The 12,123-nt window shown below is 42.5% G+C and overlaps 1 protein-coding gene across 1 annotated transcript; it reads right to left on the bottom strand.

Moving 5' to 3' along the window:
- Nucleotides 1-7,225: 7,225 nt before the first annotated feature.
- LOC120401144 (trace amine-associated receptor 2-like) lies at nt 7,226-8,286 on the bottom strand. Its single transcript, XM_039530808.1, has 2 exons — nt 8,170-8,286; nt 7,226-8,071 (listed from the first exon to the last, which is right to left on the bottom strand). The coding sequence occupies exons 1-2, from the start codon at nt 8,200-8,202 to the stop codon at nt 7,226-7,228; spliced, it is 879 nt and encodes a 292-aa protein (XP_039386742.1). The 5' UTR covers nt 8,203-8,286.
- Between the last annotated feature and the right edge of the window lie 3,837 nt (nt 8,287-12,123).

The raw sequence follows: 12,123 nt of genomic DNA, 5'->3' as shown, positions 1-12,123 counted from the left end.
CACAGTAGATCTGCAGCAAAGGCAACAACTAAACGAGATTTGCTTCTAAACAAAAGCACACAATGTTTGAATTTTGGTGCATTTGTGGTTAGTTTAAATGCCTTTCTGATCATTTTGAATGGAAGGAAATATTTATCATCTTTTCCTTTGCTTCCCACAGTATTGATAGTATGTTGTCATGTCCTGCTTTTCACTATCCTACAGAATATGTCCAGAGACATTACCACTAGGGAAATTTGACTCGGTAACAATTGTTCTTCATTTTTGTCCTATGCTCCAGTGTGTAGTATAAAAGCTAATAGCATGTTTCTGGTGTTAGAACAGAAGACAGGTTGACAGGACTGCCTGAGTACTAATTGATACTCTTAACACTGACTTTTTCTGTACTTTGGATAAATCACTTACCCTTTCTGCCTTAGGGCTTGTCTACACTTAAAACATTGCAGCAACACAGCTGTTGCCCTTCAGTGAGGACACAACCTATGCCAGGGTTTGGCAACCTTTCAGAAGCGGTGTGCCGAGTCTTCATTTATTCACTCTGATTTAAGGTTTTGCATGCCAGTCATACATTTTAACACTTTTAGAAGGGCTCTTTCTATAAGTCTATAATATATAACTAAACTATTGTTGAATGTAAAGTAAATAAGGTTTTTAAAAATGTTTAAGATTTTAAATGTTTAAAATTAAATTAAAATGCAGAGCCCCCTGACCAGTGGCCAGGACCTGGGCAGTGTGTGTGCCACTGAAAATCAGCTCACGTGCTGCCTTCGGCACACGTGCCATAGGTTGCCTAGCCCATCGGCATAGGTTCTCCCATCGGCATAGGTAATCCATCTCCCTGAGAGGTGGTAGCTAGGTTGACAGGAGAATTCTCCCACCAACCTAATGCAGTCTACACTGGAGTTTAGGTCAGTTTAACTGCATCACTCAGGGGTGTAGATTTTTCACATCCCTAAGCCATGTAATTATACGGATCTAATTTCCTAGTGTAGACCGACCCTTAGTCTCCCCCTCTGTAAAACAGGCATGAGGCCACTTACCTACATCACAAAAGGGTGTGAGGATTGAGTTACAATAGTGAATTGCTCTGCAACTGAAACACGCTCTTTACACTAAGTGCTGGGTACAAAGACAAGCCTCTCTTTTTCTTTAAAAAATGTTAAAGTGAATGTAAATACTAAAGATAATGAGGTTCATATAAGAGCTCCTTAGCCCTGGTCTACACTACAAGTTTAGGTCGAATTTAGCAGCGTTACATCGATTTAACCCTGAACCTGACCACACGACAGGGCTCTTAAAATCTATTTCTGTACTCCTCCCACAACGAGGGGATTAGCACTGAAACCTTGCCGGGTCGAATTTGGGGTAGTGTGGGGTAGTGTGGTCACAATTCAACACTATTGACCTCCGGGAGCTATCCCAGAGTGCTCCATTGTGACCACTCTGGACAGCGCTCTCAACTCAGATGCACTGGCCAGGTAGACAGGAAAAAGCCTACGAACTTTTTAATCTCATTTCCTGTTCGGCCAGCATGGCAATCTGCAGGTGAATGCAGATCTCATCAGCAGAGGTGACCACGATGGAGCCCCAGAATCGCAAAAGAGCTCCAGCATGAACCAAACGGGAGGTACAGGATCTGATCACTGTATGGGGAGAGGAATCCATGCTATCAGAACTCTGTTCCAAAAGATGAAATGCCCAAACATTTGAAAAAATCTCCAAGGGCATGAAGGACAGAGGCTATAACAGGGACCAGCAGCAGTGCCACGTGAAACTTAAGGAGCTGAGGCAAGCCTACCAAAAAAACAGAGAGGCAAACGGCTGTCCCGGGTGAGAGCCCCAGCATGCTGCTTCTATGATGAGCTGCATGCCATGCTAGGGGGTGCAGCCACCACTACCCCAACCTTGTGCTTTGACTCCATCAGTGGAGTAGCACTCAACAGGGATGTGGGTTTTGGGAACGAGGAAGTTGAGGAGGAGGAGGTTGAAGATAGCAAGGAAGCAGAGAAACTGTTTTCCTGACAGCCGGGAACCGTTTCTCACCCTGGACCTATAGCCAGTACCCCAGGCTGACAGAAGGCAAGAGGCAATGGTGAGGCTAATGGAGGAACAAACTGACATGCTCCGGCATATGGTTGAGGTTCAGGAAAGGCAGCAGGAGCACAGACTGCCTCTACAGCCCCTGTGTAACCAACCGCCCTCCTCCCCAAGTTCCATAGCCTCCTCACCCAGATGCCCAAGAACGTGGTGGTGGGGGGGCCTCCGGGCACCCAACCACTCCACCCCAGAGGACTGCCCAAGCAACAGAAAGCTGGCATTCAATAAATTTTAAAGTGCAGTGTGGCTTTGTCCTTCCCTCCTCCTCCACACCGCCCGGGCTACCTTGTCAGTTATCCCCTATTTGTGTGATGAATTAATAAAGAATGAATGAATGTGAAGCAACAATGACTTTATTGCCTCTGCAAGTGGTGATCGAAGCGGGGAGGGGAGGGCGATTGGCTTACAGGGAAGTAGCGTGAACCAAGGGGGGGAGGTCATCAAGGAGAAACAAACAGAACTTTCACACCGTAGCCTGGCCAGTCATGAAACTGGTTTTCAAACCTTCTCTGATACGCACCACGCCCTCCTGTACTCTGCTAACCTCCCTGGTATCTGGCTGTGTGTAATCAATGGCCAGGTGATTTGCCTCAACCTCCCACCCCGCCATAAACATCTCCCCCTTACTCTCTCAGATATTGTGGAGTGCACAGCAAGTAATAATAACAATGGGAATATTGGTTTCACTGAGGTCTATCCGAGTCAGTAAACTGCACCAGCGTGCTTTTAAACATCCAAATGCACAGGGTAGGCTGGGTCCCCAAGGATAACTATAGGCATTTCAACATCCCCAACGGTTATTTTCTGGTTTGGGAAGAAAATCCCTTGCTACAGCTTTTAAAACAGACCAGAGTTCCTGAAGATGCAAGTGTCATGTACCTTTCCTGGCCATCCCACGTTGATGTTGGTGAAACGTCCCTTGTGATCCACCAGTGTTTGCAGCACCATCGAGAAGTACCCCTTGCGGTTTATGTACTCGCTGCCTTGGTGCTCCGGTGCCAAGATAGGGCTATGGGTTCTGTCTATCGCCCCACCACAGTTAGGGAATCCCATTGCAGCAAAGCCATCCACTATGACCTGCACGTTTCCCAGAGTCATTACCCTTGATCGTTGCATGTTAGGTTCACTCCCTCTGGGGCACCTGGCATTGGCCACTGTCAGTAGACAGATACTGGGCTAGATGGACCTTTGGTTTGACCCGGTACGGCCATTCTTATGTTATGTTCTTTCTTTAAATGTTAGTCAGGCTAAAGACAGAGTGATAATCACTCTATAATCCAGTGCTTAGGGCACCCACCTGTTCAAATCCCTTCTCCTCATCAGGCAGAGTGGGGAATTGTACCAGAATCTCCCACATAGAGGTGAATACCCTAATCACTATGCTAAAGGCTATAAGGGAGTTTACCACCTCTTCCCCTCACAGCCAATTTCTGTGGCAGTAGATGTGTTCTGAGCATGCCTAATGAATTGGGCCCCATGGAGAAAATAGACATTGCACCATCTCTCTTCATCTGCTTTGAGGATCACACTGGGGCTTAGTCATAAGACAGGCATCTGGATGCCTGCCCGTGGCAGCAGTACTCATGCTCAGAGGTATGTGCCTAGGGGACCTTTTATAGCAAAAATGTTGGTGCTGAGTGAATTTAGGCAGCTAGCAGGATAGGTGGCAGCCAAGCAGGGTTATGTGGATCACAACAATATCTAAAACTGAAATGAGGTGACTTTGTGGATCTGTTTGGGCCAAAGTGACTTGCCCAAGGTCACACAGTAGACAGTGACATAGCTGCAAATAGAACTCACGTGTCCTGAGTCCCCAGGTAATGCTTTATCTGTTAGACCTTGCTGCCTCCCCTGAAGGTCATTGTTGTTATTACTGCATGGTATTTTACAGAAGTGTACCAAAGAGACCCCTGCCCAAGCCAGCCTCCAGTTTAAACAAGCAAAATACAGAAAACCAAAGTGGGAACGACGCAATATACAAGGAAGGAGAATTAATAGTTGTGTTTAGTGTGCTTCTTATGAGTTCCTAAGACTATGCTGTTCTGTGGGATTGAACTTCTCTCTCCCTTTTTTCTAACAAAAAAAGTTTATCTTGTGCTGTGAGCTGTATTAAAGTATTGAAATGAGGCATGAAAGCAGAGGTGAATGTTATTAGAGATCATCAAAAATGTTCACTTAAAGTTTTTATGATGAAAAATGGCTTTTTTTGACTACATGAAAATTTTCATGAAAATGTTTATATTTGAAATTTTATTGGAACAAAAATGTTCATATTGATTTAAAAACATTATTGTTTTGGATTGGTGGTGGTGGGCTTTTTGGGTTTTTTTTGTTTTGTTTCCCCTTCTTTCTGTCCCTCCCTCTACCTGCTCCAGTCAAATAAAGGGGAAAAGGCAAAACAAGTAAGAGAAAAAAAACAGAAATATGAAAACCATTTTAAAATGAAATTGAAACAAACCAAAATTTTAAATTGAATCAAAATGAAAGAAAAGTATTCCAATGCAATAAAAATGGTTTAATTTCTTTCAAAATGATGCGAGACAAGAGGGAAAGAATTTAGGTTGGTTAGGAGATTAAAGCGGGTGGAGTCAAGGGGATTAGCTGAGAGGTTCAGGATAGTGGGACCATGGGAGACCTCCACACCAGACAAAAGAGAGAAGGAGAAGGAAGCCACAGAGGTGGGAAGGGACTGGGAGGTGAGGAAGATGGACATATCACACACTTGCAAGATCCTGAGCAGAGAGGGAGAAGGGAGCAGGTGCAGTCACTGCCTTCCACTGTGCGTCATTGTGTGACTCAGTGGCTCTACTTATGCTTTAAAATGAAGATTATGAAATTCATTGCTTTTTTCTTCTATCATCATCTTAATTTCAGAACTTAAAAAAATAGTGAAATGTGTGTACTGATGACACTGTATGTTTCAGTAAACTACATGGGTGAAACCCTTTTGAAGTCATGGAAAAATTCCCCATATTTCCCCAGAATGTCACCCTATATTTCCTACTATAGCTCCCAGCTGTACACTTGTATTTGTATGGCATGTTAGACTAGAATGTAGATAGCTCACTTACTGAAGAAACAAAAGGAAAGAATAGAAATTAAGGGGATAAAGTCTGAGACAAGTAATATAAAGAGAAAATTGAATTACAATGCTGTACTAGAATTACGATAATAAAAGTGAGACAAGGTGGGTGAGGTTACAACTTTTATTGGCCCAACTTCTGGTGTTGGAAAAGACAAGGTTTGGAACTTCACAGAGTTCTTCAACTCTGTGAGGCTTGAAAGCTTCTCCCTTCCACCAACAGAAGTTGGTCCAGTGAAAGATATTACCTCACCCACCTCGTCTCTTTCATATCCTGGGACTAACATGGCTACTACACACTGCAAACAATAATAAAAGACAAATACAGTTTGTAGTGGTTAAAATATTTCTTTATATTTTGTGCACATCTACTCGGTTGCTTGTTTGGGCCTGGATCCTGTGTCTGACTTGTAGAGGTGGAGTCCTGTGCCTGTATGGAACTCTACTGACTTCAGTAGTGTGACGGGGTAGACTCACCACTGCGGCGCCTGCTGCAGGCTGTCCTGGGGATTAGCTCTGTTCGCCAGTGCGCCCTCCTCTGGTGATGTCTTGCTGCCGTCACTTCTGCTCCTGGACCCAGGCGTCCTTTTCATCACACAGCCCTCTGACTGTGCTGCACTCTGTGCTTCCCGCCTTCCAGGGGACAGTATTGCAGTTTGCTGTCCAGCCATTTCTCTCAGTGGCTACTGCAGCCAGTTGTCTGCTACTTCCTCAGTGGCGGGGAGAGTCCCAGGCCTGCCCACTACCCCAGATCCTGGCCCAGGGACCCTGTAGATGGCCACCACTTGCTGTGTCTCATCCCACTCCTCAGTAGATGTCCCTCGGCCACTTCCCATGCCCCTAGCACCCAAGGCCATCCTTACCCAAACACAAAGTATGTAGCTGGTGGGACATCAGGAAATTTGGGGCACCACATTTCCTGGTGCCCCGCACAGCTGCATGCTGCTCCAGCCCCTGCCCCGGGAGAGCTCTTCCCCATGGCCCCCACCCCAGCCCAGCCCCACCTCTGCTCCACCCCAGCCCCACCTCTTCCTACGCCTGCTCTGCCCCAGCCCCGCCCCCACTCCCCTAAGGACTGAAGCAGGGCCGGGCTTGCACTCACCGGCGATAGGAAGTGCAGTGACCCAGCCCCAGCCATGCATCTGGTGAGTGCTGGGGGGCAGTTCCCCCCTGTCCCCCAAGCCAGCCCCCCCCCGCACCATGGAGTCCTGCCCACCCTCACAGGGGGGCTGTGTAGGGCCTCAGAATAGCTAGGGATGGTCCTGCTAGCACCCTCTTTGTCCTGGCCTCAGCCTGCAGATCCTTCCAGCCTGCCAGGAGTTGCCTTTAAGCTCCCTAGGTCTCTGCCTGCAGCACTTCTCTGCCCAGGTGGCTTGCTGCCTTCAGCCTGCAAGACAACCAGTCTTCCTCAAGCTCCAGGGAGTGACTGAAGCTGCTCTGCAGCCCTTCTTATATGGGCCAGCCTGGCCCTGATTGGTTGCTCCACACAGCCTCTCTCTAATTGGCTGCCTCCTGCGCAGCATCCCTAGGGCTCTATTCATCATAAGTAGGGCTTTTGTTTTGGTAAGTCAGGTGATAGCTCTTTGTTACCAAGTCCACATCTATAAATCTGTTTCATGTAGAACTTAACATGAAATTTTCACCTTGTGCCAGCTTTGCTCAATCCATTCTTTTGTTGAAGGTGTTGCTCTGCTTCATCATTTTCTGGTTGCAAATGTTCATTTAGATTGACATATTTGCAAAGGATTATATATATATATATATATATATATATATATATATATATATATATATATATATATATAACTGAATTATGAGAGACATGTACTGACATTTTCTACTGAGAGCTTACTTAAACGTAATCATTCACTCTGTATTGCCACTCATATTGTTGGGAGATAATCAGTGAAAACTATTAGATGATAGCATTCTGCAATAATAATTATGACAGATGAATCTTTAATTTTACACTATAATATTCAACCAAACAATGCCCCCTTTTTAACTGAAAATCACCACTGGATTCATTTGTTATAACCAGACTCATTATTGATTTTCAGGAAACAGACTAGCTGTATTGAAGTGTGTCTGGAATATTTTACCTAATATGTATCTCAGTGCTTTTCGAAACCAGGGGTAGAAAAAACCATATATTAATGGATTACAGGTAGAATTAAAATAGCCACACCATGTTAAGGCATCAAGCAACAGCGTAGGAAGAGAGAAATTTAAAAATGGGTCAATTAAAACTGTGATGAAACATGGAAACCAGCATATTAGGAACACCCCCATGACTATACTCAGTGTCTTAGCAGCCTTCCTGTCTTTATTCTTGGAAAGTTGATTTGGTTTTTCATGATCTGCATTTTCAGGCATGCTGCTCATAACACGTGCATGCTTTTTGGATACTAAAAAAATTTTGACATAAATTCCTAGCATAACACAGCCAGGAGTAAAGAAGCCAACTGTGAACAAAATTGTTACCCATAATTTGTTGAACACAGTATGACACAAACTAGAGCATGCTACTAAAATCTGATAGCCCTCTATTCGAGAAGCATATACTTCTGAGAAAGACACCCCAAAAGCAAAAGCAACTGGCACTGACCAACAAACTGCTAGCATTCGCTTTATCACAGAGATGGTTATTTTGCTAGAATAATGCAGTGGGTAACAGATAGCATAAAAGCGATCAACAGCAATGGAACAAAGATGAAAGATAGAAGTCACACAGAGCATCACATCAAAACTATAGTGGACTTTGCATAAAGTGATCCCAAAGTACCAGCAGTTCTCCACAGATTTGACCATGCTGTAAGGCATAATGGTGAATCCCAGAAGAAAGTCGGTGACAGCCATGGAGAGGATCAGGAAGTTGGTTGGAGAGTGAAGCTGTTTGAAATAGGAGATTGAAATGATTATGGCTAGATTCCCGAAAATGGTGATGAAGATGGCTCCAGTCATGAACAAATACATTGTACCTCGAATACCTGGTGATCTGAACGTTTCAGGACAAGATCCATTTCCAAATTCAAAGCAACCAGTCCAGTGCTTGGAGATATTAGGAAAAGCCATAATCCTTTATCAGATATTTTCCTATTAGGATGTTTTTCTGTGCAGTTTTAATGTTCAGGCATTTCCAATGGACTACAGCTCCTAACATAGAATACAATGTAAAGTTAATTGTAAGTAACCATTAAACATTGTTTAAAGTTGTCAGATGAAATCCTGGTCCCATGGAAGTGAAAGACAAAACTCTTATTGATTTCAGTGGGGCCAGGTTTTATCCACCATTTCTCTGATAGATGCTGAAGTAATTTACATGGGTTGACACTGGAAATGATGATGAATATCATTTACAAAAATGTTTTTAAATAAAAATATTAAAAGTACATATTTTTTTCACATCATTAATTTGACTATTAGTATGACATTTCTTTTCGCAATCTATTACTTAAGTTCCACATTTTAAAAAGCTATTTATTTTCTACAGATGTCAAAATCAGCTGTTTTAACTAATGCCAAACATTCAAAAGGGAGGTAGGGAAGCAAAGAATTACAGTTATCATGGTCAGGGTGTTTTTTGTGCTTGGTCTGGAATTTTCACTTCTACTTAGCAGGGTCTCCATTTTTTTCATTCTCTGGGCCACTTTGTAAAATGAATTCTTCCACATGGACTATTTCTTCTCCTTGCCTCCTACTACATGGAACTGATCACTGCTTTGCACAAACCACAGTTTGAGAGCTGCTATTTTTAACAAATTGACTACTTCAGAGCAAGCCTGTTCAGTAAGGGGAGTTTTGTGCCCAGCTCACACTTCCCTGGAGTCCTTTGAGAAGTCAGGTAATGAGTTACACTCCACAAACACTGATCTTACAAGTGTCACAAATTCAAAAATCCACTCTCTGTCTTTTAGCTACTCCTGCTGATGCTAAGCTCACATGCTATGGATGATAAAGTACCCATCATGAACATTTGTAACTAAAATTGGTTGTAAAAACAAGAAAGCATATGACAACAAATATCCCTAGCTTTATTTTCTCCTCATAAACACCAGTTTTGCACTGCTGATTGAAATGGAGTTTCTCTTCATTTACACCAGTATAAATGAGAGGCGAATCAAACCCTGTGTATTAGCCATTTCAGAAAATTACTTTGAACAAAATGTATATAACAAGCTAACAATAAAGTTTGTATTCTCTCTTATTTGTACTATTTGTAAGCTTTCCGTTTTATCCCTGAAGAAATCTGAAGGCTGTCAACCAAGTGAATGCTGAGGAGGATCGGATGTAAATACAATATCTGTCCACCATCTGCAAAGGGTTATTATTTTAATATTATATCAATCCTTTTTCCTAAAAACATGGCATGTTATTTTCTGCACTGCAGATTCTTGCTTATGCAGCAAGAGATGGCAAATTCTATTTTCTTCCCTCTGTTAGGGTCTGATCCCATTCCCATGGAAGTGAATGAAAAACTCCCATTGATTTCAACAAGAGGTGGATCAAGCCCTTAGTTTCTTTGTGAAAACACAGCCTCACCACTTTCCCCCCTTCTGCATACTCTGCTAGAGATCATCCTATATTATATAAAAAATAAAAGCAGAGAAAGATACCATATCTATGCCATGTCAGCCTATATGTAAAGAAACATGTGATGTGGGGAACAGCTCAGCCCCATTATTTCTGTCCCAGTAGATATGGTCTTAAAAGTAAGAAAAGATAAACACATAAGCAACACAAGATTTAAAATAAATACTATAGATTCACGCTTCTTTACCCTGCCCTACCTGCGTCAGGCTAGACAACACCATCAATATATTCTTGAAGGTTTATTTTTGTATTACTATCCAGCTTATGTGAAATATTCATGTTGAATTTGAAGGGTATAGCCCGTTGGTATCTTTGCCCAGAATAACTAGGAAATGCACGTTACTGCACTTTTATGACATTACAGTCAGATCTCAAGAGAATTTAAGCCAAAAGGATCATTAGGGGGTTGCTGCTACAAGAGATAAATGAAGCCAGGTCCCCTGAAGGGATTGTTCTGTCCTCCATAACAGGATCAATATCTGTGCCTGCTTCACCTGCACCGACACACTCACCTGTGAGAGCTGTTTTGATGATTTGGAATGGATGAAAGCCAGCATGGAAGGGGCTTCCTTCTTTCCTTCTAGAAAGGAGATGTAGGAAAAGTTGAGGTGTCAGGAGTAGCTGGCACAATCTCTTCCTAGTGTAGTGGATAATACATTGTTTCTTTTGGATATTTGAGTAATTACCAGTCCTACAGGAGCATAACAAACCTAACAAAATTATCTTCTTGCCCATTTGAATGAGATGTAAACCCTCTCACTTTCCCCACCTTGTATCCCATGATATTTTTTACTTGATTCCTCTGAATACATGTCAAACATCAGGCGGACTTTGTCATAGGTCCAGCATTTTTTCTGTAGCCTCATAACGAAGTGTTCAGCCAAATCTCAGCAAGCATTAACAGTTTCTGGTTTGTTAAGAGTTTGTCCCTCAACCATAACATCTATGATTACTACAATGAAGGGCCTTTGCTGGCATAAGGTAATGGCTACGTTGTCAGTAGGTGCTGGCTTAGGAAGACTGTGCAAGTTGTGCATTAGTTTGCTTTTTGCCTGGCACATATACATTGTTCCATCAAATCTGAACATCAGTCATGGTACCACGGAGAACTCATACTTTCCCAAAGTGTCAACTTCATGCTGAGATCTGGACAGGACCAGGAGATGAGCACACAATAATCTGTCTGTGATTAGCTCTGTAACAGTCCCTGCGACCTTCATCCTTATTTTCTTTTTTGTATTTGAGCACAGCTTTAGTCTGCTCTTCTTGATTGGAGCCCATAGACTGATGGATTCTTGGATAATTATTGGGTTTTGAAGGTTTCATATAAGTCATGACCCAAAGTATCCATTTGACTTACATCTTTAGCTATCTCATCACTGAAGGCTGCTTTCATCATGAGATCAATCATATGCAAATGGGTTGCCAGTGTGAGTAAGCTGTAGCTTTAAAATTGCCCCGTCTTGGCATTTAACAGCACCTAATTTGTCTAGATAATGCTTGGTTATTTCTGTGGAAGTCATACCAGTCATGCTTAATGTTCCATTCAAAATTTTATCGTGTTCTGGGGTTGTCAGGTTCTCTGGCTGCTTCAAGTTTTTCCTGCTGCTTAATATGCTTCTTCTCCAGCCTTGCCAAATTAAGGTTATTGGTGCACTTCTTATAGCATTGTGTTTAATCAGATCCTCCACGGTGGTATTCTCCAAAGCTTCAGCTACTCACTAGCTTGGTACACTATAACTCCCCCATTGATGCCTAAAAATTATCAAGACCAAAGTAAAAATAAGGATTTTGTAATAAATTACTTTGGGATTGTATTTATGTTATGAAATGTACATTATGTAACTATGTGCATACCTTTTGCCGATGGATTCCAGCAATTTTTGGCTGAATGCTGACATCTTAACCAGTGCTCATTAAAACTATTTTGGCATAATAACCAAACCTGATAATCAATATCCCTGAACTGCTTCTTTTTTGCCGATGATGACAAAACAGCTTGAAGCACTCCTTCAATTTATAGTAATCTGTAACATTAAAAAAATAGATCAGGTATCACGTTCTGTGTATTAACTGATAACATAGTGCTGTCAGTCAAGGGCCACAATTTAACATTGTGAGGGCTGCATGTTTGATGTGCCTGTGTTAAATTATAATTTAAAACATGCAGATTTTTAAATATATATTTTCTCAAATATATATACCTACATAATTGTTCTAGGTTTATCATGATTGATATCATTATGTTCCCTGGAGAAAGGACACTATATCAGCACAATTTCCACCAACCAGAGGAAGCTGAGAGCCAGGGTGGGCAGCGAGTTCCCCCTGCCAGGCTGCAGAGGATGATA

This window comes from Mauremys reevesii, linkage group 3 (assembly GCF_016161935.1).
Source record: "Mauremys reevesii isolate NIE-2019 linkage group 3, ASM1616193v1, whole genome shotgun sequence".
Lineage (NCBI taxonomy): Eukaryota > Metazoa > Chordata > Testudines > Geoemydidae > Mauremys > Mauremys reevesii.
Note: the sequence above shows the minus strand (reverse complement) of the source record. Positions and strands in the feature narration are given on the sequence as shown.

Bases quoted from the DNA above. Each gene is read 5' to 3' on its own strand.
- LOC120401144 (XM_039530808.1), bottom strand. From the start codon at position 8,202: ATGGATCTTGTCCTGAAACGTTCAGATCACCAG. The intron at 8,072-8,169 runs GTATTCGAGGTA...TATTTCAAACAG, and splicing joins TGAAACGTTCAGATCACCAG to CTTCACTCTCCAACCAACTT.